The 25,932-nt window shown below is 37.9% G+C and overlaps 3 protein-coding genes across 3 annotated transcripts; 1 reads left to right on the top strand and 2 right to left on the bottom strand.

Annotated features, from left to right (window-relative positions):
* Positions 1–258: 258 nt before the first annotated feature.
* On the bottom strand, positions 259–7,146 carry vash1 (vasohibin 1). The gene is made up of 7 exons (XM_028000901.1): positions 6,240–7,146; positions 4,669–4,757; positions 4,332–4,388; positions 3,911–3,985; positions 3,117–3,498; positions 2,047–2,156; positions 259–1,616 (listed from the first exon to the last, which is right to left on the bottom strand). Exons 1-7 carry the CDS (start codon positions 6,453–6,455, stop codon positions 1,547–1,549), a joined length of 999 nt encoding a protein of 332 aa, XP_027856702.1. The 5' UTR covers positions 6,456–7,146; the 3' UTR covers positions 259–1,546.
* A 603-nt stretch (positions 7,147–7,749) lies between these two features.
* fcf1 (FCF1 rRNA-processing protein) lies at positions 7,750–11,560 on the bottom strand. Its single transcript, XM_028000729.1, has 8 exons — positions 11,448–11,560; positions 9,732–9,796; positions 9,553–9,624; positions 9,319–9,467; positions 9,128–9,200; positions 8,950–9,037; positions 8,095–8,189; positions 7,750–7,998 (listed from the first exon to the last, which is right to left on the bottom strand). Exons 1-8 carry the CDS (start codon positions 11,448–11,450, stop codon positions 7,950–7,952), a joined length of 594 nt encoding a protein of 197 aa, XP_027856530.1. The 5' UTR covers positions 11,451–11,560; the 3' UTR covers positions 7,750–7,949.
* On the top strand, positions 11,510–25,114 carry arel1 (apoptosis resistant E3 ubiquitin protein ligase 1). Its single transcript, XM_028000728.1, has 22 exons — positions 11,510–11,588; positions 12,197–12,422; positions 13,676–13,844; positions 15,124–15,344; positions 16,050–16,121; positions 16,250–16,476; positions 17,221–17,458; positions 17,564–17,733; positions 17,869–18,049; positions 18,128–18,372; positions 18,471–18,548; positions 18,624–18,765; positions 18,854–18,975; positions 19,098–19,173; positions 19,609–19,718; positions 19,821–20,000; positions 20,264–20,389; positions 21,351–21,480; positions 21,585–21,643; positions 21,759–21,848; positions 21,940–22,115; positions 23,172–25,114. The coding sequence occupies exons 2-22, from the start codon at positions 12,275–12,277 to the stop codon at positions 23,272–23,274; spliced, it is 3,063 nt and encodes a 1,020-aa protein (XP_027856529.1). The 5' UTR covers positions 11,510–11,588; positions 12,197–12,274; the 3' UTR covers positions 23,275–25,114.
* Positions 25,115–25,932: the final 818 nt, after the last annotated feature.

Below are 25,932 nucleotides of genomic sequence, written 5' to 3'. Positions count from 1 at the left end.
TTCTTTTCCATAAACGTAAGAGAGTTTGTTTTTACAGTTCTCAGCCTGCTCTCATTATTGTATTGACCTTCAGCTGAGAACACGATTTTCAAGTGACATCCTGGTGAGTGAGACACATTCCCAGCCTGACATTCAGGCCGGGAATGTGAAACAGGCCAATGTCTATACTACTTCTAATAGTTTCATTGTTCTCATTAGCTAAGGGATTTGGAAACATGGTATATTCCCACAAAAAGTAAAAAAAAAATCTAACAGAAACAAACTGATGTGACTCTTTATTGTAAGACTGTAAACTGTTTTTGACACAAAACAACTGCATTACAGAACACTGAAGAGAAAATGGAGAACACTCAGCGAGCAGATCAAACTGTTGATGGTAGCAACATTCAGGAGAATGTGCAGTGTTTACTGATCACAAACACTGTGGGCACCATAAAACGTTGTAAATTCCAGTAAAAAATACAAAAGCCCAGATAAAAGTGCTGTAAAAATGTCTTTACACCTAGTAGACACCATTTAAGGCAAGAGAAAAATGCTACAATTAAAATTTAGACACTAAAAAAAAGCTGGTATACCATATTTGCAGTTTGAGTCAGAAGTTTACATGCTGGGTTTTCGCAATGATCCCAAAAAGTCACCAAAACTGTTTTTGCGAAAAGACAAAGCAGGGGAACGTCAAGATTCTGCAGTGAGAAAAATCTGAACCATATAAATTTGTGGACTATGCCCAAAGGCTGGGCTCACACCGGAAAATAAAGCAATGATTAGCTTCTGTAAACTTCTGACCAGAGCTGTACTGTAAGTCAGATTTCAAATAGTTGACATCTACATATGTATTGAATGCTGTGTTTGTTAGTTAGCTATAAGGGGAATCAATTTAATAGACAGATTGACAGATTTTATATTCTCAAAGGTTTTGGATTGTTCATTAAAGCGTCTTTTTACACTTGGAGATATACATTATATGTATGTAGGTAACTGAATAAAATCTTGATTTTTCTGTAGACAAAACAGGTTTTGGGGTCACTAAAAGCTTTTTTTTCTATTAAAATTTTTAAACAAGGCACAAAGGTAGCAGGCATAAACAAGTTACTACACATGTAGCTGTTGTCTAGTTAAATCAAAGTGAAGTTACACTATGCAATCTGTCTTAAACTTACAGTACAGTGATACAGATTGTAGAAAAGCCTAACAGCATAGAGATGTGATATGTAAATTAATGCGTGTACACTTAGCTGTACTTATTCAAATATAGTTTTGGGTTAAAGTAGCAAAACTGCACTTATTTATTCATGTAAAAATGCAATCTGCACATTTAGTCCCTCTCTTCATAAACTGGGAGCTTTGCCAGCACCAATTACTGGAACTGTTACAGAAAAAAAGGTCTGTAACAACATAAGGAGAGCTGAATGAGGTGCTTGTTTCAGGAAGAACAGTTGCTGGTGACCTGTTCCAGAATGCATTCAGAAAACAGGCCAATGTCTACTCAAAGGAAGTAAACCGGTAGGTCCATCATGCAGATGTGTAGTAACAACAGAATCCTTCTTCAGACTCTAATCTGGTATCCATTAATATCACTTGGTTTTTGCTCCAAAACCTTCTTCTCTCCAGAGGGGCTGGAACAAAAACAGAACCATGATGATTAATTCTTATGCTATTTCTTTAGCCGGTTGCTGTGAGCAATTCAATTATTAATACAGTGGAAAGTCTGCAAACCCATCTTAAAATGCAAGGTTTTTATAATGTAAAAATTAGACTTATTTCAAAAGTTAACTCTATTTTAAAAAAAAAACATGTTGTCTTTTCGGGGAACAATTTAAAAAAAGTTGAAAAAAGATTTATTTCTTTTTCTACTAAGTTGTACAGGTTTTAAGTCACATTAAAACAAGAGAATGGATTTTTAAAAAAAATGTTTTCCCTTTTTTCAAAAATCAATAAAACTTGCGATTTCATCAGGTCGATGCAGGTCTTCTCTGTCTACTGTACATTAAGTGGCTGTATTGTTTTTATGAGAATGGATCATTAAGCGCATGTGGTCAATCCTACCGTCTCTCAACTCGACTGATCCTCCGGATGGGGCTTCCTGGTCCTTTGAGAGGAGAACCCATGCTGTTTCTCCTGTCCTTAGTAGGAGATGGAGGCACTGGCTTTCCAATCTGCAAAAAAAAAAAAAAAAATTGTATAACTTATTAAAAATTACATTTGAACATCAACAGTTCCTCTGTTCTCCCCTTCTCAAATACCCCTAGCTTTAATCTGTTTGTGCTTTTAAAGTGATTGTGCAGAGCACTCAGTAGAAAGGCCTCTTACTGATGGATGGAGCCGTTAGTTTTATTATCCATAATGTGCTGTATCATGGCTACACTCATAATCTTGGCATGAGAGGTGATGACAGAGAAACATCTCAGAGAAATTGCCTCTCAAACAGCAAATCAGCTCAGAGTCACAGTGGAGCAAAAGATCAAAGGAAATGCTGGCGCATCTTAATGATGAGTAAGTTAATTACCTTCAGTAATTGAGTCCAAAAGGAGATTTAATTTTTAATACAAATCCAAAACTAATTGTTGGAATAATTATAACATTACATAAGACTAATATATATATATATTTTTTTAATTTTTTTTTAATTTTATTTATTTATTTATTTTTTTATTTATGAAGACATTTTATGGTGATGTTATGGTCAACACAATCACAGAGAAGACTGCTGACAATACTCCAGTTGGATCTGAATTTCTTTTGCTAAAAAAGAAAATTTTACTTCTCACAACACAGTACTGCACAGATAGACACTAGGAGGTGCTAGAGCTCCTGCTCTTTTTCCTCTGGACAAAAAGTGCCCTTCTGAAATGTTTTTTTTTTTCACAATGTAGTGTGTGACCTGTAATAAATCTCACACTACTAAGGCAGCTGGGAATTTCTTGTGACACACAAGGTGCCTTTTTTTATACTTGAGCACCTGCCCCCCAAAAATATCTCTGCACGTCTCTTCTTTCAAATAACTTTTTGGATTGGTAAGATGTGCTAGCTTCAGGATATAGCATAACACTATAAAAAGTAATCACCATCAGTAATATATCAAATACACAAGCAAGACATTTGAGGCCCAGCTGTACCTTCAGTCTCATGTCTCGAGTGTGTCTCTCCAGCTCCTTCCGCAATTCCTCCTTGCTCAGCTTGTCCACGTCCAGTATGGAGTGTTTCCACTCTATCTGCTCCACACTATGAGGGTCATGGGACACGTACTGGCCAATTTTAATCTTGCGCAGGGTGTGCCAGTAACCCCTGTAGGCTCCTTCAAATTCCTGAACCAAGTCCATGAGTGTTCGAAACTCCAGAGACTTGAACATGAGGTCGTCCCTGCGGCTCATGCCCAGGGCGCCGAACCGCCCCCCGCTGTGAACCCCAAGCACAATGTGGTAGAAGTGGTTCCCTGAGAAGTGAGATTTAAAGCTGAGCGGGAATCGCTCCACACCGGGCATGTTGTTGGTGAGATGGCTACATCAGCATATGTCAAGGTACTCGATGTCAGGAATTCCTTAAATGTGGAGGCAGTGGCACTACTAAACCAGATTTACCAGGAAGGTCAGTGTTTTTTAAGGGGGCACAGAAGAAAAGAATGCATCCTCTGCTACCAGATGAAACTCTGATCCTATCTCGATATGGCAGAAGCTAAAAGTGCAACGCCTTAATTTTTATTTCATTGTTAAAGTAAAACTTTAAAAGTAGGAAATCAAATTGATAAAAGGGATCAATTATTTTTGTTTTTTGTGCCAGCGCATCATAAGATATGATTTAATAATATGCTTTGTTCATCATTTTTCAAAGCTATCCCTTGGTCAGAATCACAACAGCAAATACATTTAACACAATCTGAATAATGCAACACGCTCTACAGCTTTAAAGATACATGGCCAGGATCACCGCCTCTAAGCATTTAATCGGCAGAGCCTCTTTTGTCATCTCTTTAGCGATGTCCATCAACCTGTGAAAAACAAAAGAAACAAAGAGAGTTGTTTATGTTATATTTATGTTTGCACAAAACATAAACACAAAATCTACATGTAATAAGTGCGAAGACTGTTTTTGTATTCACCAGGTCAACATTACTTCCATGAGTCAAGGAAATGGGATCAAAATCTAATAAAGCGAGATCAGGAAGTGTGTTTCAGGCATCTGCTGACTGACATTAGCAGCTACTTGCAAAGCCCGAGGGTAAACAAGAGACACAGCTAATCCGAATGCATCCCTGGCAGACGCAGCACCATCCCAGTTACCCTCCGAGGACAGAAATCTGGTTGTGTCTTGATTCCAAAGGAAGAGTAACTCACGCAGTGAGAGGACGGCTTTTCTTAATCTCAAAAAACTGTGTTCCTGTGTGATTGTACCTGTAAGATACAGTTAAGGTTTAACTGTTACACAGGCATGAAGAGCAGCATGAACAGAGAGGGGAGAGCAGCTCTTTAGTGCTTTGTTATATTCATAGGATGCTGATTAATAATGAATGACTCTCTGCACTAAGTGGAAATCATGGTTTTGGTACAGAGTGCAGAGTTTACACTGGATATTACACAAAATCCCTCATTTAATTTTACAAAACAAACCCCCAACTAACTCATTTAGCATTAAATGAAAGCAATCAAGTACTGTAAATGCATGAGAGGATACTGTAGTTCCCTGATGTACTTCTGTATGGCTTCCAGGCGCTGTGGGATGGTAGTCGAAGGTTGGTATGAAGGCACACTTGGTACTGGAATCTGTACGGGGGGAGGGTCAAACAACTGCATTACAACAACAATCACAATATTCACAGCAACTTAAGGCAGTTTAACTGGGTAGAATCATACATATGAAAGGGAATTCAAAGAGCTTTAGAAGACACTTGAAGAACAAAACAAATATTCAATTTCAGCATTGCATAAGAAGAAAAAAACTGAAAAAAAGAAATATAAAAGAAATAAATAGCAGAGACATAATAAAAAAATACTTCTTAAATAATATTTGACCTTAATGGGTCAAATATGAAGGTTTTGCCTCTTACTAAAGAGGCAAAACCTTCAGACAGACTAGACAGACAACACTCTGATCACAAGAGGATTCTAAATGATTTACACCTGACAAGCAGCTTTGAAATACATTTAGGCCCAAGACCATTCAGTGCCTTATAGACAGATAACAAGATTTGAAAAACTGTTAAAAACTGGGGGGAGGGAGCATGCATTGATTTAAATACTTTTCTTCCATTTTTCTTGCATTGGTAAAGGCTCTGCCAGCAGTGACACACAGAGTCTTCTTAAAGACAGGGTGACAATAATTTCACCCAATGAAATTAAAAGCTGATTGTATTATCTCCGTGTTTTGATAGAAAACTCTTTATTCTGAAAATGTTTTGAAGATGATAGGACGCTGGTGTAGTAACAGACTGCATTGGATGTTAAAATTTAGGTCACTAATGTTTTATGCATCTTTTGAGGATTTTAGCCTCATTAAGTCAAAAGCTTAGTTTTTATTTCTAACCTTGCCTTTTCTGCCTTGAGTTTGAAGAAATGTTGCTGTATTCACCCACTGACAGTATGAGCATAATGACTCAGTGATGGCAATAAACTGTGGTCATGCAGCGGCACTGACACCAACCTGTGTGTTATAGTACCATTATGTTGTAAAAGATTCTATAACACTTCAAACTCTGAGTTGGGGGAAGCAGGTAAATGTTGCAGTAAAAGTGGCATGAGAACTGAGCCAGGAGGAACATGTGGTCTTCACTTTCTCACATTAATAATTGCCAATTGACACAAAGTAGTCTTAGTCTGCAAAGTAATCATGGCGCAAACTTAACAGAGAACCAGACAATCCCACACATTTACCCATTCATTGCAACAATCCGCGTGTTGTGATGTCAATGTAGAACTGACATTCAGCAATACCAAAATAGGTGCTTTTTGATGAATCACCAGCTATTAAAGTTTTATCAGTGCTGTCTCCTGGTTGCAACTTAAAGAAACTATTTTTTTTACCAACATGGAAAAGTTTAGATATGGAAATGTAACACTCCTTTTTCAAATAAAGTTTAATCACTACAGTTTTTAGGAATGCAATTTTGTTTAAACTTTGCACTCTTCTAAATTAGATTTCTCTCTCACTCCCATTTTAGTGAAGTGTGAAATAGTATGAAAATGTCTGTACCTTATTTATTTGAACAATTACAATGGATGAAATGTCTTATAAGTTTGTTTTTTTACCTTGGGCAGATCAGTGGCACCCCTTATCTCTTTGGCCAGAACTTCACCGCCTGGGTGGATTCTGGCCACATGGCGCCACATCCTCTCCCAAGTCTCCTCATCCATCGGGAGGCCTCCTCTGTTGACGTAGAAAGGCACTCCTCCATCCTTTAACTCTTCCTCCCCTTCGTCCTCCTCATCCCTCTCCTCTGCGGAGCCCACGGTGGCCCTCAGCATCCCTCCTTCAGCAGGCAGCCACACAGTCCAGATGCAGAAAAGTCCTGCCTTCGGTTCTGTCTCTGGTTAATCAGCTTGCAGGTCTAAAGCAGGTTCCAGCAGCAGATGGTCATCTCATGACCTCCAGGAGATTATGGCATCAGTGTCTCACAAAAACAGTCAGCGAAGCTTGTTATTAAAGGGGATGGTAAATCTCTCCTTGGTTCCTCAGGCTGATGCAGACATTTAAAAAGTAAAAAACAAAGGACTTTTTTTTATTTGGCAGCAAATGTTTTACACCTACTAAGCAGTCTGGAGGCCTTCTAGTAAACAGCTATCCATGCTTATTAATAAGACAATAAAGGCGACTTAATCATGAGAATGATCCTCATAATGAATCTGTTCATCTTTCTACAAGTATTCATATTCTCCCCAATGCAACACCTCTAACGAGTCTGTCAGGTGGTTGACTTTGCAGGCAACAAAGTATTAGAAAATCCTAATTCCCTGTACCGCTGGAGGTCATTCACGCCTCAAATTGGCTAGAAATCGATGTTCCTTCGAGGTCCCTTTTCTGCGACTTTCTTCATCTTTTCAGTCTAGGCTCATCTTATGAAATCCTTTCCTCCCAATCCAGCCGGCTCATTGTTCCTGCAGATGCTCTTCTACATTGGTTTCTGAGTCCAACGAGCCGCTCAGACACTCCCCGAACTATAACTACTGCGCATGCGCCAGTCTCAGAAAATGATCTCAGCGGTGACAAGTGCTGCATTCAGGTGCTCTTCGTAAGAAATCCGCGAGTTATATTTACAGGTGCATCTGAATTAAATAAAGCCTCCAAAAGTTTATATATTTCAAACCTTAACTCAAGACGTGAAACTTATATATTCTACTGATTCATTACAATCCAAGCCGTTATTTCAGCTAAGTTTGATGATAATGGATTACAACTATTGAAAACCACAAGATTCAGTTTCTTATTGAAATTAGAATGTCACATGAGACCAATGAAAGGCATTTTCACAGAGGTTAGGCTATGGCCATGTTTTGCCCTGTATAATCATGAGGAAGTTTGTCCAAAACATCATTGCTATCTAATCTGGCTTGCTTACGCCATTGTATCCAAGCATATTAATGAAAAGTTGAGAGGAATGAAAAAATGTGGTAGAAAATGTTGTACAAAGAAATGAACTTTTTCATTATAATTCTAATTTACTGTCATGAACCTGTATGTAGATCAGGGTTGTGAGAATTTGTTTTAATATTTTTGACACTTTTTTTGTAATATTTTTCTGCAAAATAAAAAAACAAACAGTTCAGTTAGTGATTTATTTATTCAGAAATTAAATTGCAACAAAATGTTTGAAGGTCACAAGAAATAATACAATTTGAAAAGCTGAAACATTACCAAACCCACTCCAGCAGTAAGTCAAATCTGAACACCTCTGCACTTTTACTACAACAGTTGGTAGGAATCCTTAATTTATTTACACGACTAACTTCAGGGCAGAAATATCAAAACCTTGGGGCACCGTAGTCGTCAGGCATCCGTTCAATGTTATACCTGCAAACAGAAATGAAAAGTATTAACAAAAACATCTTTGTTTAAAACTAAAACATGCAAGGTTTCCAGATTCTGAGACAATTTGATATTTGTTACCTGTGATTCGAGATGTACATGATGGGCACTCCAGGTATCTTTCTGACTCTTCTCTTCAGATCTCTGTCCACAGTGGCCAGGATGTAACACTTGTGCTGCATAAAAAGTTGTATGTAATCAATCTCTATATTCACAAACAGCACCGCAATATAATGCATTTAACTGATTTAACATGGTATCATCTAAAATAATAGTATTCCAAATAGATTGTCTTTGTAAAATGTAACATTCAGCAGAAACAACTGACGGGACAATTAGCACTTCTATTACTTAGTTATAAAAACAGTTTGCCATTAATTTGACCGTCTTGTTTTTCTCCATTCACCAACTGTGTCAACTGCCCAATTTGTTTGATTATTTTTCTTCTGTGGTCCTTCAGGAGATTAAGGTCGAATCACATTTCACACTTTTCTACACCAGCTTTCAGAATAATACCTACAAGGCAAAACTGCTCATATCTGTTCAACCTGTAATTATACACTTAAATAATTTTTTCACACACAGAAAATCTCTAATTTGAAATTTATCCAATTTATATTTTACATTATTGCGATTGTTCTTAAATTTATTTATCCTCTAATCAGAGCATAATCACAATTGGTTCCTGTGCCAAACAAAAAGATATGCACAGCCCACAAATCTAAATGTTTTCATGTCATGCTTCCTAATAAATGGCTATGCGCTGATCATGAAGTTTATTTTACTGATCAACATTTTGTTCTTCATAAGTGTTTAAATTTAGTTCACTTGCATTCACTTTAGCAGCTAAAAAGGCTAAAGTTAGACATTTTACCAATTTAGCTATTTTATGCCACTATATTCCTCTGGATGTTTACTGCTATGCATTTATTTTACCTGGGTCACCCTTTGCACCAAACAGTCATCAGCATATGTGCCCTTATGTGCGCATGGCAGACGCTCAAAACGTGGATCCTTGGCTATCCTGTCAAACAGACAACATTGTTTAGATGGAAAAGAAGAACTACATACATGTTGTATGTCTGCAGAATTAAATGATTGCTGGAGATGATACCTGAGAGCCACTCTGTATTTCATCCCCAGCTTCTCGATCTCAGCCATCACACAGTCTGTGATATAGGGTATACCTGAAGCAAATCACGTGTCAGGGGGAAAATGATTTAATTTGATCTGTCATAACCATTAAATAACATTCTCTAACAGAGCATATATTAAGTCTACATTTAGAGTTCAAATACTTCTTACATTTGGCATACAGGCAGTCCATCATAGACTGAACAATGTCCAGCTTGGCTTTAATGGAAAAGTTGATGAAATTGGTATCAACAAGAACATGGTATGGTGGGCCAAGCTGGGTGTTGTACTGGAAGAACATGCATGACGGATACTTGGTGCTGCAATGGAATGAAAAAGAAAAGGTCAAAAAGTGCACAGACCACAGGTTAAGATACAGTTTATTGAGTTGAGTGGTTAACGTACACTTCCCGCTCCTTAAGTTCTGAAAGATCTTTCTTCTTCATGTCTCTCTGTTTTGCACGGTCTTTTTCTTTTCTATAAAGCAATGGCAAAGTTCAAATGAGCTAGTTTTTTTAATGCTGAAAGGTCAAAGAACTGCAACAGATATGCAACCAAATTAAACTGCAGATTTTAGGACTTACATCCTATGATCTTTGAGATTAATCATCCTTTTCATTGCAGCAAATTTTTTTGTCTTCTGCTTCCCCTGAAAGAAACACACATAGACATCAGACCAAATAAAATAATTTATATCAAATGTTTAGAGCATCAGTTCCCAAATCACTAAGAGCAAAACACACTAGTGAAAGTTATGTATTGAAGCATAATCAGTAAATCAATTAAATTAACAGCAAAAATATTTTTGCCAACTATTTACATTTTTTCCCTTTTTTTCCAATTGTAACATTTACAGTACATATATTTTTTATTATTATCTGTTTTTTTATTTACTTTGATTTTTGAAGAGGATTTCAAGGCTCCACACTTTATGGCTTAATCTTAACTTTAGAAATGACTAATTTATAACATCCCTTTGATGTAAATAGTAAAAGAAAAAAAAACATTACCAGAGTTCAACCCCATCTGAAAACTAGTCTACATTTGAAAGCATGAAACAAACACTCAATAATTTTAGTCAATAAATTAAAGCATCATTGACACATATTATTTATTGCGATATTTTTCCGATGTTTCCTTCAATACATTTGAATGTTTTTGATTTGCAGCAAATCAAAGCCATTTTTAAGAAATTTGGAATGCACAGGCAGGCAGCACAGTTGCCTTGCAGCAAGAAGGTCCTGGGTTCGATTCCCGGCCCGGGGTCTTTCTGCATGGAGTTTGCATGTTCTCCCTGTGCATGCATGAATACTCTGGCTTCCTCCCACAGTCCAAAAACATGACTGTTCGTCTCTCTAAATTATCCTTAAGTGTGAGTGTGTGTGTGCATGGTTGTTTGTCCTGTCTGTCTCTGTGTTGCCCTGCAACAGACTGGCGACCTGTCCAGGGTGAACCCCGCCTCTCGCCCGTTCGCTGGAGATAGGCACCAGCCCCCCTCCCAACCTCTCTCCAGTGTACCGAAAATGGATGGATGGAATGCAACTTAAGACCAGTAAAACTAGTATTTTTAACAAAAAAAATTATTCCTGCTAAAAAAGTATGTCCATGTATTATACAATACAAGCAAAAAAATGGGTAAGTTATATCCCATATACTAAATATCTTTTAGTGTTGGTTCTTGTATAAGTAACTCCACTTTATACTTAATTCCCTCTACAATGTAGAATGGGCTTTTTTTCACAACCCTCTCAAGGCTGCAGCCACCCTATTACTTTTTCCTTCCACTCAACTTTCTAATAATAGGTTCGAACACTGCACTGGGTTAGCATCAACCTTTACTAAAGATTATTGTGGCTTACTTTTCCTGTGAAATGTGATAACTGGTCATGACATAAGAATTGATCATTAACTTTTTTTTACTGGCTTGTGCTATATTAAATTTGTCTGAGAAAGTTTTAGGTTTACCATAGCTGCAAAGTTATTCATCAGATTAACAGAAACAGAAAGCGCCTGAAATATATCGCTCAATAAACATTCTTATTTGTGTTCAAATTACATTTTCAACGATATCCTAATTTATGAATTTAGATTAATCTTATGTTTAGAAGGTAGGATTGTAATGCTGGCTTGTTTTAATGCTAGGCAAACTGTGCTAAAGCTAGTAAGGTATATCTCAAAAGCATGTCTCCATAAAACGCTGTAACAACAAAAGCTGTAAAAGTGTAATAACCAAATTAAAGGTATGTCAACTTGAATGTTAATAGGTTAAGATGAAGTAGGGAGAAATCGACATTATTTACCATATTTCTGAGTTTCAGGCTTTTAAAGTCTCTGGGATCAGCTGCCTCTCCTCTCCTCGTGTGTCGATACTAAGACGTCATAAGTAGGCGACGACTCTGTCCGAACGTTCCGGTTGCTATGCTAACGACTGACAGACGAAGGTAAATGAAGTGTTTATTAAACATGTAGTACTTGTAGATCTTATTGGCAAATGTAATTCCTTGTTTCACCCCTAAAGTTGTATGTAGGTTTCTGTAAAGATATTTGAATGTGCGGCTTGATAACTAGCTATTATTGGCTCAGAGCTTTCTAAAAGGACGCCTGGCTAACCTGGCTAGCTGTTAGCGCTGTATTTTCTTTCTGAATGCTGCAGTCGTAGCAGTCAGCCTCTGAGCGAGAATTGATGATGTTGCAGTTTACCTCATTGTTTCTCTCCCTTATTGATTTCTATTTGTCAGCCTACACGTTAAAATAGATTTTTTTCCTTAGCTGTCTGCCAGGATACCTTTAATAAATTAAGCTAGCTCAGACATATCTTCAGTTTCAGTGTTGTTTTCGAATAGGATTGTAAATACAATCAGATTGAACTCGTTTTCCTGTTGTTTTCCCTCACCATTCAATACATTTACAAGGTAATTCATTCACGTAGTGTCCCCATTCATTGACAAAATTCATGTTATAATGATTAACAAGCTCAAAGCAAAGCAGTATTTGTTCAGTCTTGCGTACATTTGATAATTTTGTCTTCACTTTTCTCATTCCGTGGCAGGAGTTTGGACTTGCCCAGCGGCGTGTGGCAATTGTGAGAGCACGGAGGGATCTGAGTGAAAGGCTGAAAGATGGTCTGATGGACCGCCGCTTCTTCCTGACCCTCCTCTTCTGCTCTGTATCGTGGATCTTGTTCTGGGAAGTACGGTGGAAGAAAAGAAAAGAAGGTCAGATTGAGGAATGGCTCCAAGTACATAGCCTTTCTCAATACAGTCACTTATTTGAAGGTACGTTTTTTAGACTAGTACATATGAGTTGCAATATACAGAGTTTGTTTTCAGACGTTTCTGGGAAAATCTTTCTGACTTGATTTTTGTGCATGTCCATCGTTCTCAAAAGGTGATATAAGCGTCAATGGTGTATCAGTATTTGGGTGCTCAAAATAAATTTTAGCATTTTCAAGGTGAATGCTGCATTAAAACATTACCTGTGCTTTATAGCTGAAAGTATTAATGTTAATTAGTTATTAACAGTTGTCAGTCAAAAGAAATAATGTTGCCAATGTCCTGTCTGTAGGTTAACAATAATTACAGCTTCATTGTTTTGACAGTAACAAATGTGGTGTAATTTATATCCCTGAATTTACATGGAAATCAGTAAAAATCACGAACAACATTGCCATCAGCCATTCAAAAAAATTTTATTTCATGATTGTTTTCATTTTATTCCATCAAAAACTGACATTCCTTACTGTAGACTATATTTTCACCAACAGAGAATATTATGAAAATGATTACAGTGATAATATTTAGTATTAGTACATTTAGCCGAAAATCTAATTACAATTGACAACATATTTAGTGACACTGCTTTTGGAAAAAAATCAGATTTGGCATCAAATACATCATCTCATTGGAGGAGATGTGAGCAGAATGTAAGTGTGGGTATTTAAACACCAAAGAGCACTAAGTATGACATGTAGCAGAACTTAAAATTTTGTATCTCTGCAAGGATTGCTTTTTGAACATATTTTTTCAATACTTAATGCAGAGAGAAGTTACAGTAACAGCTGCTAGTAGCTGCCTAAAGGGTAACATTTAAGTGGTTGCTTGTGCTTTTCAGAACGGTCTGTTTAGCTGGTCCAAAAACTCATCATAGTTATTGAACTACCAGCATTGTATCTGAGGGTCTGATTACACTCAGCAAAGCAGCGAAAATAATAATACAAGCGTTTATTGCTCTGTTTATGGTGTAAATATATCAGATCCTTACAATTAAAACCTCATACATCCTAATGGATGATTAAAACTGCTTAAAGTATCATGTTTCTCATACAAGCACAGTAGTCTGAATGCTTGGTGAATGGTGTGTGATTTTTGACACTGGGATTCCCAAGTCTGTGTAATTTTCAAGGAAACCCTCTTGTTTGTTTTTGTTATCAGAAGGTTGGGAATAAATATTTTAAAGAACAGACATCAGCAGAGACTTGAATATTCTTGTACTTTTGGACATTTCTATGTGGTTTTTATGTGTCGCACAGATGTGCAGACACTGGAAGAACTGAGTCTGAGCGCGCTGAGTCGTCTGGAGGAGGTGGTGAAAGAGCAGCAGCACTGGAGGGAAATTGCAGAAGCTCACATCAAGCTGCTTCGAGACTTTGCCTTCCAGGAGTGGCTTTGCTCCCAGAACCTAGAGCACTACCACCACATGTAAGTAAGAAAAGCCGTGTGACATGAATTCATGAACACCCTATTTAGGGATTAGTACTTTAAATGTCATTAGCTTTTTTATTTTAGGCGCTGCATTTCTTTTTTACTTACCTTGTTTTGGTTGTCAGATTAAGGTTTTCTAGATGCTAGAAAGGATTGTTTAGATATTCACATAAAGTAGTGTTTCCAGTCTGCTGACACTGATCCATCCAGGCTTCAATGTATTTTGCACCACAAATCTAGAACATACTTCCAGAAAACTACAAAACTGCTGGTACACTGAGCTCTTTTAAATCAAGGTGAAAACCCAATTTGTTTAGCATTGCCTTTGATTAATAATAAGTGGGATATATTTGGCCATTGTAACGTTTTTTTGATGTGTGCGTATGTTATAATTTTTTATTGTAAAGCACTTTGAAAAGCCTTGTTGTTGAAATGTGTTATGAATAAATTCAACTGTTAAGAAGGTTCTAACTATAGTTCTAACTATTCTCATCTTGATTCACTCGGAGTTAAATCTTTATTACTAACTTAAATTTAACAAAAAATTTCAATAACATTTTCTGTTCTCACAGTCAAATTAGTTTGATGGAATATGATTGTAAGGCAAAATGTTAGTACTGAAAAACCTAAGCATAAGCCTGAGTGATACTGTGACCCTACGTCCTTACTCAGATTGGTGTTGACTCTGGATAATAATGCAGCTAAATAAGCTTCAAAATACTATGGCAAGTAATGCTGCACTGTTCAACACAATTTAAAAAGGGAACAATGATATATTTCTAAAATTGCATATCATGGGGAAGGAAGTACAAACACTACCTTCTTTTATTTTTTATTTCAAATGTCATCTTGACCATAAACTTAGAACTCATAAGTACACACCCAGCAGCTGCTTACGCAGAAAGTTAGACTGACAATTAAAACTTGCAACAGGAAATTACTGTTTAGCCATAAAACGTTAATCAGTTTGCAGAGCATTTTCTCTCTCTCCTTGTCTAAAAAATATATTTAGAATGCATACACTGGACAAGCTGCTTCTTTGCTTAGCACCTTGTTTATCTGAAAACACTGGGGATGCCATCATGCACAATTTCACACAAACTAGTTTTGTTCAAGGGACGGCCTCCTATGTCATATAACAGCAGCGGTGTGGCTTATTAGACAGAAGAGTACAGGAGCTGCAGGCACGGTGGAGTGGTTTGCTGTTGAATGCTATCTTTAGTTATTTAACTACCCAAAATACTTTCATTTTTGTTTTGTTTTTTTCTCACACCAGACTGAAAACCTTAGGTTGTATGAATCTGGATGACCTGTCTCGATTCGACAGTCAGCTGCAGCTCTCTTTAGCTGCCTGGGGTTACTATTACGACGACTACATAAAGCTGTCCACAGGCATCAAGATTCTGCAGACCTCTAGAGGGAGTCGAGACCAGGACTACGAGATCCGGCTGGTGCGCAGCCTTGCTGAGAGGCGTCTGAATGAGAAGTGGTCAACTGGTGAGATGGATTATTTTTCTGTTTCTTTGAGCTGTGGTCGCTTGTCTTCAGCTTTTATAGTCAGGGTGTAAAAAAGGGACAGGTTGAGTTTGAGTATTTCTGTTGGTACAAAGTTCACTCGTTGAGTGTGACTCAGTAAGACAGAACAAAAATTCCATGATGACACTCATATATGTGTAGCCTCTGATAACTTTAGTGTTGCTTTACTTGTATGCAGAGCACAGAAGTTTGCGTTTTCTCTCAGTAAACCATAACTTTTACTTTCATAGTGATAACAATAAGTCGGTCCACGAGGGCCGGCATCCTGCAAGTTTTAGTTCTCTCCCCAGTAGTACCAACAACCTTTTCAACATGTGAATGTTCTTCTTACTTCTAACGAGCCATCATTTGATCCAGATGGGTTAAACCAGGGAGAAAACTAAAATATGCAGGATGCCGGCCCTCGAGGAACGACTTTGGGCACCCATGTTCTAAATAATAATGTATTACAACTAAATGTTGTCATGCTCTTGATGCTTAACTATTCCTCTTGTTCCTCAACATTCCTTTCTTTAGGTGTGGTTTTCAGCTATCCGTAACTTAAGACAAGTTATATGGAAGATCATAATAAAAAGCAAAAGTATAATCATTCAAATTTAATTTGATGCTTTAGAAAAAAATGTCCTGTATAAATTTAATCATTGTATTTTTTTTTGTTTTCCTCAGCGGGAGCTCTCCTTTTTGGCTGTACTGTGGCACTGTGCTTTTTGATAAGGGACCTCATGTTTTACGTGATTGGTGAGTTCAGGATAAGCTGTTGGGTTGATTGATGGAAAGAAAACAATACCTAACAAGTTAGTAAATGTGTTTGTGTAGCTTTTAATATAAAATAATTCTGCCTAGTAAATCCTCCTTTCTTTTGGCAGGTGGAATTACTGTTTCCATCATAGCGTTTTTCTTTACCATCAAGTTCCTCTGTGAGCTCGCAGCTAGGATCGTTAGCTTCCTACAGAATGAGGATCCTGGAAGAAGAGGCGACCGCAGCATCTACGACTATGTCCGCGGCAACTACCTGGACCCTCGTTCCTGTAAGGTCTCGTGGGACTGGAAGGAACCACAGGAAGTCGGGCAGACGATGACCTTTAGAGTTCAGGTAAAAACAGATTTATAAAAGGGATTAAGACTAAAAATATACACAGTGCCTTCAGCATTTTGTCCTGTCACATCAGTGTTTGTTGTTATAGTATTTTTTATGGTCTCTCTCTTTATTTTGAAGTTTTCACTCATTGTTATTTGTAGACAAGCTTAAGCTTTGTCAGGTGGCATGGGAAGCATCAGTGAACATCAGTCTTTAAATCTCTTTATTGTAGTGCTGGCTGTGGTTCAGGTCATTTCTAGGTGAATCTCCACCCCAGAGACAAGCCTTTCACAGCTTCTAGCAGCTTTTCTTTCTGGATTGACCTGGGTTTAGCTCCACCAATCACTGCACCAACTCTGAGTAGTTTCCTTACTGCCACCACAATGTGTTATTGAGGTGGGAACTTCTCAGGGCAGTTTGCTCGACTTGTTTTTATTTCCTGGTAATAGAGTAAATGGGGCTGAATACTAATGTATGTGAAACCTTTCAGATTTTAATTTGTTACAAATTTTTTAAGTTGTGCATCCCTTTTCCTGTCTCTTCTTAATTATGCAAAGCCTTGCGTTGATCTGACACATAAAGTCTACCAAAATGAATTGAATTTGTTGCTGAACTATTACAAACTGTGAAAAATTTAATGGGATATCAATAAATATGAAAGACTCTGCATCTACTATAAAACCCATAATATCTGTCTCTGAAAAACAGTGTTTACAAATATAAAGTTGTTATTCTCACATTGTGCTTATGCTGTTTCAGCTTTTTTACAAGAATGGTCAACCTTTCCCTGCGCATCGGCCTGTGGGTCTGAGGGTGAACATCACCCACATCGAACTGGCTCTGGACATCCCGGTCACCCAGGAGGTTCTGCAGGAGCCGGAGTCCAACGTTGTGAAAGTGGCCTTCACAGTGCGCAAAGCTGGACGCTACGAGGTTGCTGTAAAGCTGGGTGGCCTCAATGTGGCCTACAGTCCTTATTACAAGATATTCCAACCAGGTGTGAAGATAGTTTTATTTTCTTGTGCTTGATTTATGTTTTTTTTTTTTGTTTTTTTTTAAAGAAATCTTATACATTTTTTAATCTTGTCATTTCTTTTCACAGGTACAGTTGTTCCATCTAAAACCAAGATAGCCTACCATTTCTCCACCCTGGTGCTAACAAATGGCCAGCAGCACACTTTGCAAATTGAACCCAGGGACGAGTATGGAAACCCCACCAGTAACTCAACGTCTCTTACGGACGAAGAAAACTACAGTGTCCATATTAACTCTGTAAGAGAAAACATCTTGTTCTTTTTCTGACAAAAAGTCAAGTGAAAGTCTGGATCTATTTTCAAGCCCTGTTCACAGTGAGTTAAACTTTGCCAGTATATTCATGCTGCTGTTTTGTTTCCTGTTTTTTTCCAGCTTGGTATTGTGGATGATGACAGCTCAGATGATTTCTACAGCAAGTCAGTTTCACTCAACAAGCAGCAGTGCCAGGTTTTGCTGAGACTCACCCTGAGGAAGACGGGTTGTTTCAGGGCCCGGATCTCTTATAAGGATCAGCCGCTCAGCAACGGGGAGTTTGACATAATTGTTCTCAGTGGTGAGCTTTCTCTATTTGCCCAGTAGGTCGTTCTTTATTAGCCTGTGTCTTCAGAGCCTAACACTCACATCTTTTCAGAGAATGAGAAGTCCTGCGTGGAGAAAAACGTGTCCACTCCAGGCATTAGCATCTACTTTGAGGCGTATCTTTACAGCAGTGGCAACTACAGCAGTTCATCGTGGCAGTTACCGGCCTCCTCTCTGCTAGCTCCTCAGAGGAGGCCCTCTATGGGCGAGGAGGATGAGGAGCATGACTCTCCTGTGGAGGGACAACCAGAGAAGGTGAAGAAACCAAAAAAAGTCTACTGCTACATATCGCCAAAGGTGGGTAGTGGATCTTAAAGATTATGTCTGCTTTTTCCTTGTTTTGTATTGGATGTGTTTAAGTTCACTGCAGTGATTTTTGGACGTTTGTCAAACAGCAACTATCTGTAAAGGAGTTCTACCTGAAAATTATTCCATGGCGCCTTTTCACCTTTCGAGTATGTCCAGGAACCAAGGTAAGTAAAATGAGACCCCAATTAAGGGCAATTTTTACTTTCTTTTCAAGCTAACAGTAGTCTTTTTCTTTTCAGTTTACCTATTATGGTCCAGACCCAGTTCATAAGTATTTAACTCTTGTGGTGGATGACGGGATACAACCTCCTGTGGAACTCAGCTGTAAAGACAGGAACATCATGGTTGCCACCTTCATTCGCATCCTGCACAAAAATATTGGTTTGTCTCAGCCTGGCAAGGATTTTATTGCTCTTAAAAAAACCCTGATAACGATCCTGTGGCAGTAATGTCATGTTTTTGTCTCCAGGCGGCTCTGAGACCTTTCAAGATAAGGTCAACTTCTTTCAACGTGAACTCAGGCACATTCACTCCAAGAAACCTCGCACCAAAACCTGCCTAAAAATTGCTCGACATGCTATTCTCGAGACGGTGAGTGCGTTTTTCTTTTTTTTGATAATAAAAGCAGTCTTCAAAATAAAAATACAGTAGTAATATAATTCCAGCAATGTTGTAACAGCTGAAATAATTTTGATTTTTGTGGTATTGTGCAGTCGTTAAAGGTTACAAGGAACTTCTCTGTGTCAGACTGGAGTAAAAACTTTGAAGTTGTGTTTCAGGATGAGGAAGGTAAAAAAAAAAATCAACCATTTTTATGTATAGTATCTTATGAACGTATTCATACCCCCTTGAACATTTTCACATTTTGTCAAATTAAAAACACACTTTATTATATTATATTGAGACTTTATGTAACAGACCAACACAGTCAAAGTCTGGAAGTGGGAGGAAAGTGATGCATGATCAAGTAAACATCTGAAAAGTGGGGTGTTAACAGAGGGCTCAATTCATGCTGTACTGTACTTTTCATTCTACTGCACTTTCACACACTGCTTTGTGTTGGTCTGTGACATAAAATCCCAACAGAATAGACCATTAACAATTTGTAGTGTGATTAAAAAACATTTAACAGGTATGAATACTTGTGCAAGACTCTGTAACTATCTAATTTATCTAAGTTAAAGTAATGCATGGAGTTGATGACCATATGGTTTGTTTCTTCAGCTCTTGACTGGGGTGGGCCTCGCAGGGAGTGGTTTGAGTTGATTTGTAAGGCCCTCTTTGACACGTCCAACCAGCTGTTTACTCGTTTCAGTGAAAATAACCAGGGCCTTGTGAGTTATTCCTTATAAATATTTCCATAATAAACCATTATATTTCAAATTGGGCAATATATTGCTATAGAAACTACAATGAGACCGTCCTTCATTCTCCAGGTGCACCCAAATGCTGACAGGCCGGCCCACTTACGCCTGAAGATGTACGAGTTTGCTGGTCGAGTAGTCGGAAAATGTTTGTATGAATCCGCTCTGGGCGGAGCCTACAAGCAGCTGGTCCGAGCTCGCTTTACACGTTCCTTCCTGGCCCAGATCATTGGCCTTAGGATGAACTACAAGGTAGGAAGGTCGTTGTTTTCATTCTTTACACTGGTCTGTCATTAGAGGTGTCTCATCATTTAAACATCACAAAGCCAGGAGAAGTAATCTGGTTCTCGGGATTATTTATAGAAATCCAGTCAGCATGTTGTGGTGTTTATCTAACCTGCTATGGGTTTCTAAAACTCTTCCTAGCCTTTAAAATCTGTTTTTGAGAAGATCACAAGATTTGTTTGATTTAAAAATGTAAGTTTTCTGTGTTCTTGTTCTGTTTTTCCACTTAGTACTTCGAGACAGACGACCAGGAGTTCTACAAAACTAAGGTCTGCTTTATCCTAAACAATGACGTGAGTGAAATGGACCTTGTGTTTGCTGAGGAGAAGTACAACAAGTCAGGCCAGCTGGAAAAGGTGAGGCAACACTTTGGAAAGGAAGCCCCCTTCTAATCTTTGAAGCAATTTCATCTAGGTACAGGCAATAAATTAAATAAAATTAACCAGATTGCTTGTTTGGCAATAATATTCTTTTGCTTACGAAGTGGAAAGTGGTGGGTTCATACATGCTTTTTCTTTATCTACAGTTTAAAAGCAGCTGCCAAATAAAATGAGCTTTAAAGTCCTGTGGCTGAATTGTAAACATCAAACTTAACTGGATTAGTTTCTGAAAACATCAGTTTTTCACCAACTCATAAATCAGAAGATGAGCATGCTGCCGTATTGGAAAAATGTGTTACGTAGATCTAAACAGAAGGAATTGAGTTGTTTCATGTGAAACATTTAAGTTCCACATCATTTGTGTGAGAAGATGAACACTGTAGAATACACTGTTCTGCTCATTCACGGCAGGACACACTACTTTAAATGGGCCTTTGCTGCCTTGTTTTATTTATGTTACAAATTTAAATATCAACTGATCATTTTGGGAATTAATGCTATTAGTGTCCTCTAAAGGTCACATAATTAACAACTTAATTAATTAGAAAGTAGGTCAATCAGCTTTAAAGTTTAAGCAGTCAGCATTCAGAGGTGAGTGAAACTACTTTAGTGGAGAATGAGCTTCTGCATTGTATTACATGACATAAAGTAATGTTATTGGGTGTTGCAGGGATGCATATATGCTAATCAGGCATAACAGATATATTAAACAGGTTGTAAGCATTTTGTCATTAAAGTTTATGTGTTAGAAGCAAAAAATAAATAAAATGTTGAGCAGTGTACCTTCAGGTGTTTACTATAATCCATGCATTTCAAATGTCCTTTGGGTTATTTCACCAGGACATCATTCATGTGTAAACCGGCGCCGTGAACAGTAATGTGATCGGACTGTTACATCCAGCACAAGCTGACGTTCTTTATTGGATTCTGATTGCAGGTGGTGGAGCTGATTGCAGGAGGAGCCCAGATCGCTGTCACTAATGACAACAAGATTCATTACCTTAACCTGCTCGCTCAGTACAGACTAGCCAGCCAGGTGCGGGATGAGGTGGAACATTTCCTGAAAGGTAAGGTGATGTCTGCAGCCACACTCACTGTTTGCTCAAACCGCTTTCATTCAATCTTTCCAGTTACGCTTACATCTAGAGTATAACTTCCTTATTCATTGCAGGTTTAAATGAACTAGTTCCAGAGAATCTGTTGGCCATATTTGACGAGAATGAGTTGGAGGTAGGTGTGTTTTGTTTTGGGACACAATTCAAGATACAGCCTGACTTGTTGTACTTCAAGTAATCTTTAAAATGATCAGCAGATAATCATGTCTGTTTACGTGTACTCTCATCAGTTGTTGATGTGTGGAACGGGTAATATAAACGTGCAGGACTTCAAAGCCCATGCTGTGATTGTCGGAGGATCATGGCACTTCAGAGAGAAAGTATGTTAGCGAAGTTATCTCTCTGAATTGTGTTCTGCCAGTAGAGTCCTGTCACTTATTTCTTCCTGTTTCCTCTATTTTTACCCAACAGGTCATGAAGTGGTTCTGGGCGGTGGTGTCCAGTTTCACCCAGGAAGAGCTGGCTCGTCTGCTGCAGTTCACCACCGGCTCCTCCCAGCTTCCCCCTGGAGGATTCAACACACTCTGCCCCTCATTCCAGATCATTGCAGCCCCTACACACAGCACGTTGCCCACTGCACACACTTGGTAAGGAAAAATGCACAGTGCAGCAGTGTATGTTTCATGAATGTCAGCAGTACTGTAGATGTACAGTATTTGCAGTGATCCATCTGCTAAAAGCTAAGCTTTCAGATAATGGATCCTGGAGAATGACCTTTTTGCTGCAGAGTTACTGATTTACGGTAATTGTCAGTTTCTTTTCAAATTTACATATTTGTGCCCAGTTCCTCTTGCATAGTACAGAAAGAATCTTCTTTTTTTTCTGGATTCTAAAGACTTTTTCCTTGGCTGCACAATATGCTAATGATGTATCATTATCTCATTACTGAATGCAGTGTACCTATTGCAGAAAACACCTTCACTGCAATAAATATTATTTACATCCCATGCACTTGGGCTCTCTAATACCTCTGAAGACACTTGTTTAATGCAGCAGAAAGTTTTAGAAAGTGAAAAAATGATAAGGTGGAAAAGTTAATAAGAAACTGTAACCTTGTTTATTATTAAGGTCATGACTACTTTTGCATCACAATTAACTCTGATAATGAATGTTTCTGAGGAGGGCGCTCTCCACTCACTAAAAATAAAAAGCACTCAATTTTTTTTTTTTAAAGATTTAATTTCTGAAAATAACAGAAATGTTCTCTGACTTCATACAAATTCAAAAAATGAATGCTATTTTGTGGTAGAAAAACTGTTTTACTTCTCAAAGGCAACTATCAGACCAACAACAGCAGCTGTCTTTTCTCCTGTAATCACAGCAGGAGGCTGACCTGACTAAACAAAAAATAATAGCTAATCTACCTCCAGTAATTATTTGCATCATGGTGGATTAATAAGAACATTTATCATTTAGGAAATAATTAACCTGTCAAACATGTAAAGGAGCAGTATTATGTGCCAAACGCTTTAACAGCAAATGTTGTTAAAGCAACAAATGTTAACAACAAATGTTGTTAAAGTGTTTGGGTTGTAATTTTACAAAATGTGGAAAAGTCCAAGCATCATGAACAATCTTGTAAGACCTCTGATTTTTATGGTGTGATCGCTGTAAACGTCATCTAAATCTGGCGTTGTGTCCAGTTTTAACCAGCTGTGCCTCCCTACCTACGACTCCTACGAGGAGCTGCACAAGATGCTGAAGCTGGCCATCAGCGAGGGCAGTGAAGGCTTCGGCATGCTCTGACTCCTCCATCACTGTGGCTCCACTCATTCACATCAAGACCAGCACTGCTCCACTGCCCCGGTTTCCTGCATTCATTACCATCCAACAGCCCCAACATCTCTGCGGTCCCAGTATGTCTCCGTCAGGAGGAGAGAGATGTTCAGGAAGTCCTGTTAAACTGAGGAAAAAAAACTGTGGCTTCAGTCATATGAAGTTATTACTGTATGTACATACAATTGAATTTAGAAATAGAAACTGGGGGGGGGAAACGGTGATATTGGAAATAGTTTTATTTCTGCTTCCCAGAGTTTGCTTAGCTTTATGCGCGTTGAAAGACATGATACAGGAACAAAGGCCTTGAGTTTTATTGTATAATAACTGCTTCTTTTTGCAAATGGAGGTACACTTTAAGTGCAACAGCAGCCTCTACATGCTGTGGGTCATTCATCTGCAGCACTTTGGCCTTAATCGATCAGGGACTGATATGTGTTTTATGTAAATATATAAGCTTATTCTTTTAATTCAGAACCTGTACAGAGTAATGTGTGTATAGACATTTTCTTTTGATGTGTCAGTTAAGGAGAAGGGATTTAGTTGTTGCCGCATGTATGCTAGAATTGTATTTTTTTGTTTGTTTTATTTGCCTGCTGGATGTGAAGAAGGGGTTTTAAAGGAAGCCAAGTAGTTTCTATTTTCTGTTTTTACCTTTTTGAGTCTTGGGAAAGTAGTTTGTTGACCCATGTTTAATAACCTGCCTTATCCAGTCCCTTTGCCTCTGATTGTAACCAGACAGTTGCTCTGGTGAGGGAAACATATGTGATAGTAACAAAATATGAATGAAGGAAGTTTTTATTCAATCCCTACGTAAGATTTATTTTATTGTTTCTTTGTGAGTCACCGTCTTTCATGTGTTTACCTCAGGATGTCCTCTGACACCTATGCATTAACTGTTCTGCAAGTTTCCACCCTCACTTTAACACCTGTAGCTATGTATTTTTGGATTCTGGATAATTTGTTGGAAAGCTCTGTACTTTTTGGGGGTATATGTTGCTTTTTTTTTGTTAAGTTATTGTGAAACTATTTATTTTAATGCTTTGAGAGTTGTCGATACTCTGAGCCAGTGGACGTTATTGGTTTGATTTTTCTGTGCGTAGTTGTTGCTGTTACTCTGCTGTTAAAGAGTTTACATTATCATTAGTCATTTTGTAACAATATGCCTGTAGGGGTGTTTGTACTACATCAAGTCCACTGAGGATTTTTTTTATTTCAATATTATTAATGTTGTGCATAATTCCCAAAAACAGACTAATGAAGTTTTACTCTCTGTTGGCTCTGAATTCAGTTTTTCTTCTGAGAGATTGAGCTTTTCAGATGGTAAAGACACACAGAGTAATTTTTTTTATTGTTATTTTTTTAGCTGGCCTTTTGAAACAATAATTACAGATTTGGTCTTTGGGTTGTGCAATGTTTAGAACTGAGGTGAGAACTGAAATGTGAATATTTCATCAGGGCAACATTTCAGTATGAACACCAATGGCTGAAAACATTTCTCTGTACGGAAATGAGAGGTTTAAGCATTACTCGTGTCATATGAAGCTTCTGAACAACGGTGAACAAGATTTGCTTTGTTGTTTTTAATATTTTTGTTTATGGTTTTACTTTTCTAGTCAATGTGAAGCTTGAATGGGCTTCTGGGTGAGATGGACTGAGCGTGACTTTTACTGATGTATATATTGTGAATTGGGGAGGAACTACTTCTGTTTTTCCTTTTTTAAAGACAAGCCTCTGCGGATGAATGTTCAAAGATTGTCTGGACTGCTGGTCCCTCATGTATTGGAATAAAAATATTGGGATAAATTAATCTTTTGAGCATGTATTATAATCAGATTGGGTGTAAATAGTGAGGGTTCCTATTCAGTAAGGAAAATTATGGCATGGGAAAAGAAAAAGTAGTATTGAAAAGTTACAACACTTTTATTCTTTTTGTTCTGATCCATCTGTCATTTCATTTTTTTAATTTTTTCATCCATTCCTCTGTTCATTATCCATCAGTTCATCTATTACCTTTGATCCATCAACCAACTAACCTGCCAGCCATGTATACATCTATTTGTCCATCACACATTTCAATTTTTGTGCAAAGATTGTTGTCTGCAATTATCCATTTATTTCTCTCTTTATCTATTCATCCAGCCACCATCTGTCATCCCTCTATCCATCTACGCATCCACCTTTCCATCTGCCAGTTCATTTTTTATCTATCCATTTATCCATTTTCTTCTTTTCTCACTTTTCAATCCTTGAGTCTGAAAAACTGAAGGAACCATAATAACATCAACTTGTGTATATTTTAACCACAAGGGGGCGCTGACTCTGTATGTTACACTACAGTAGGTCAACAGTAAATGACAAGAGCCTGTTCGCCTAAAGAGCTGTGTTTAATATTAACTCAGACTAATCCATATAAAATCCTTCCTTTTCACACATTTCCCTAAACTCTGATTTAAAAGCCGTGTTAACACCAGGCTTACTGAGGTTAACCTTTTCACACAGCCAAGTGGAAAACAACTGGCTCCCCTTTGAACGCAGGGAGAAGTGGCATAACTGACAGCCATATCAGCACAGGATGTGATGGCATCCCAATGTTGCTTAACTAAATGTTTTCTTCCTGAAATCATT

This window comes from Xiphophorus couchianus, chromosome 19, assembly GCF_001444195.1.
Source record: "Xiphophorus couchianus chromosome 19, X_couchianus-1.0, whole genome shotgun sequence".
NCBI lineage: Eukaryota > Metazoa > Chordata > Actinopteri > Cyprinodontiformes > Poeciliidae > Xiphophorus > Xiphophorus couchianus.
This window is presented reverse-complemented; position numbering and strand designations above follow the sequence as displayed.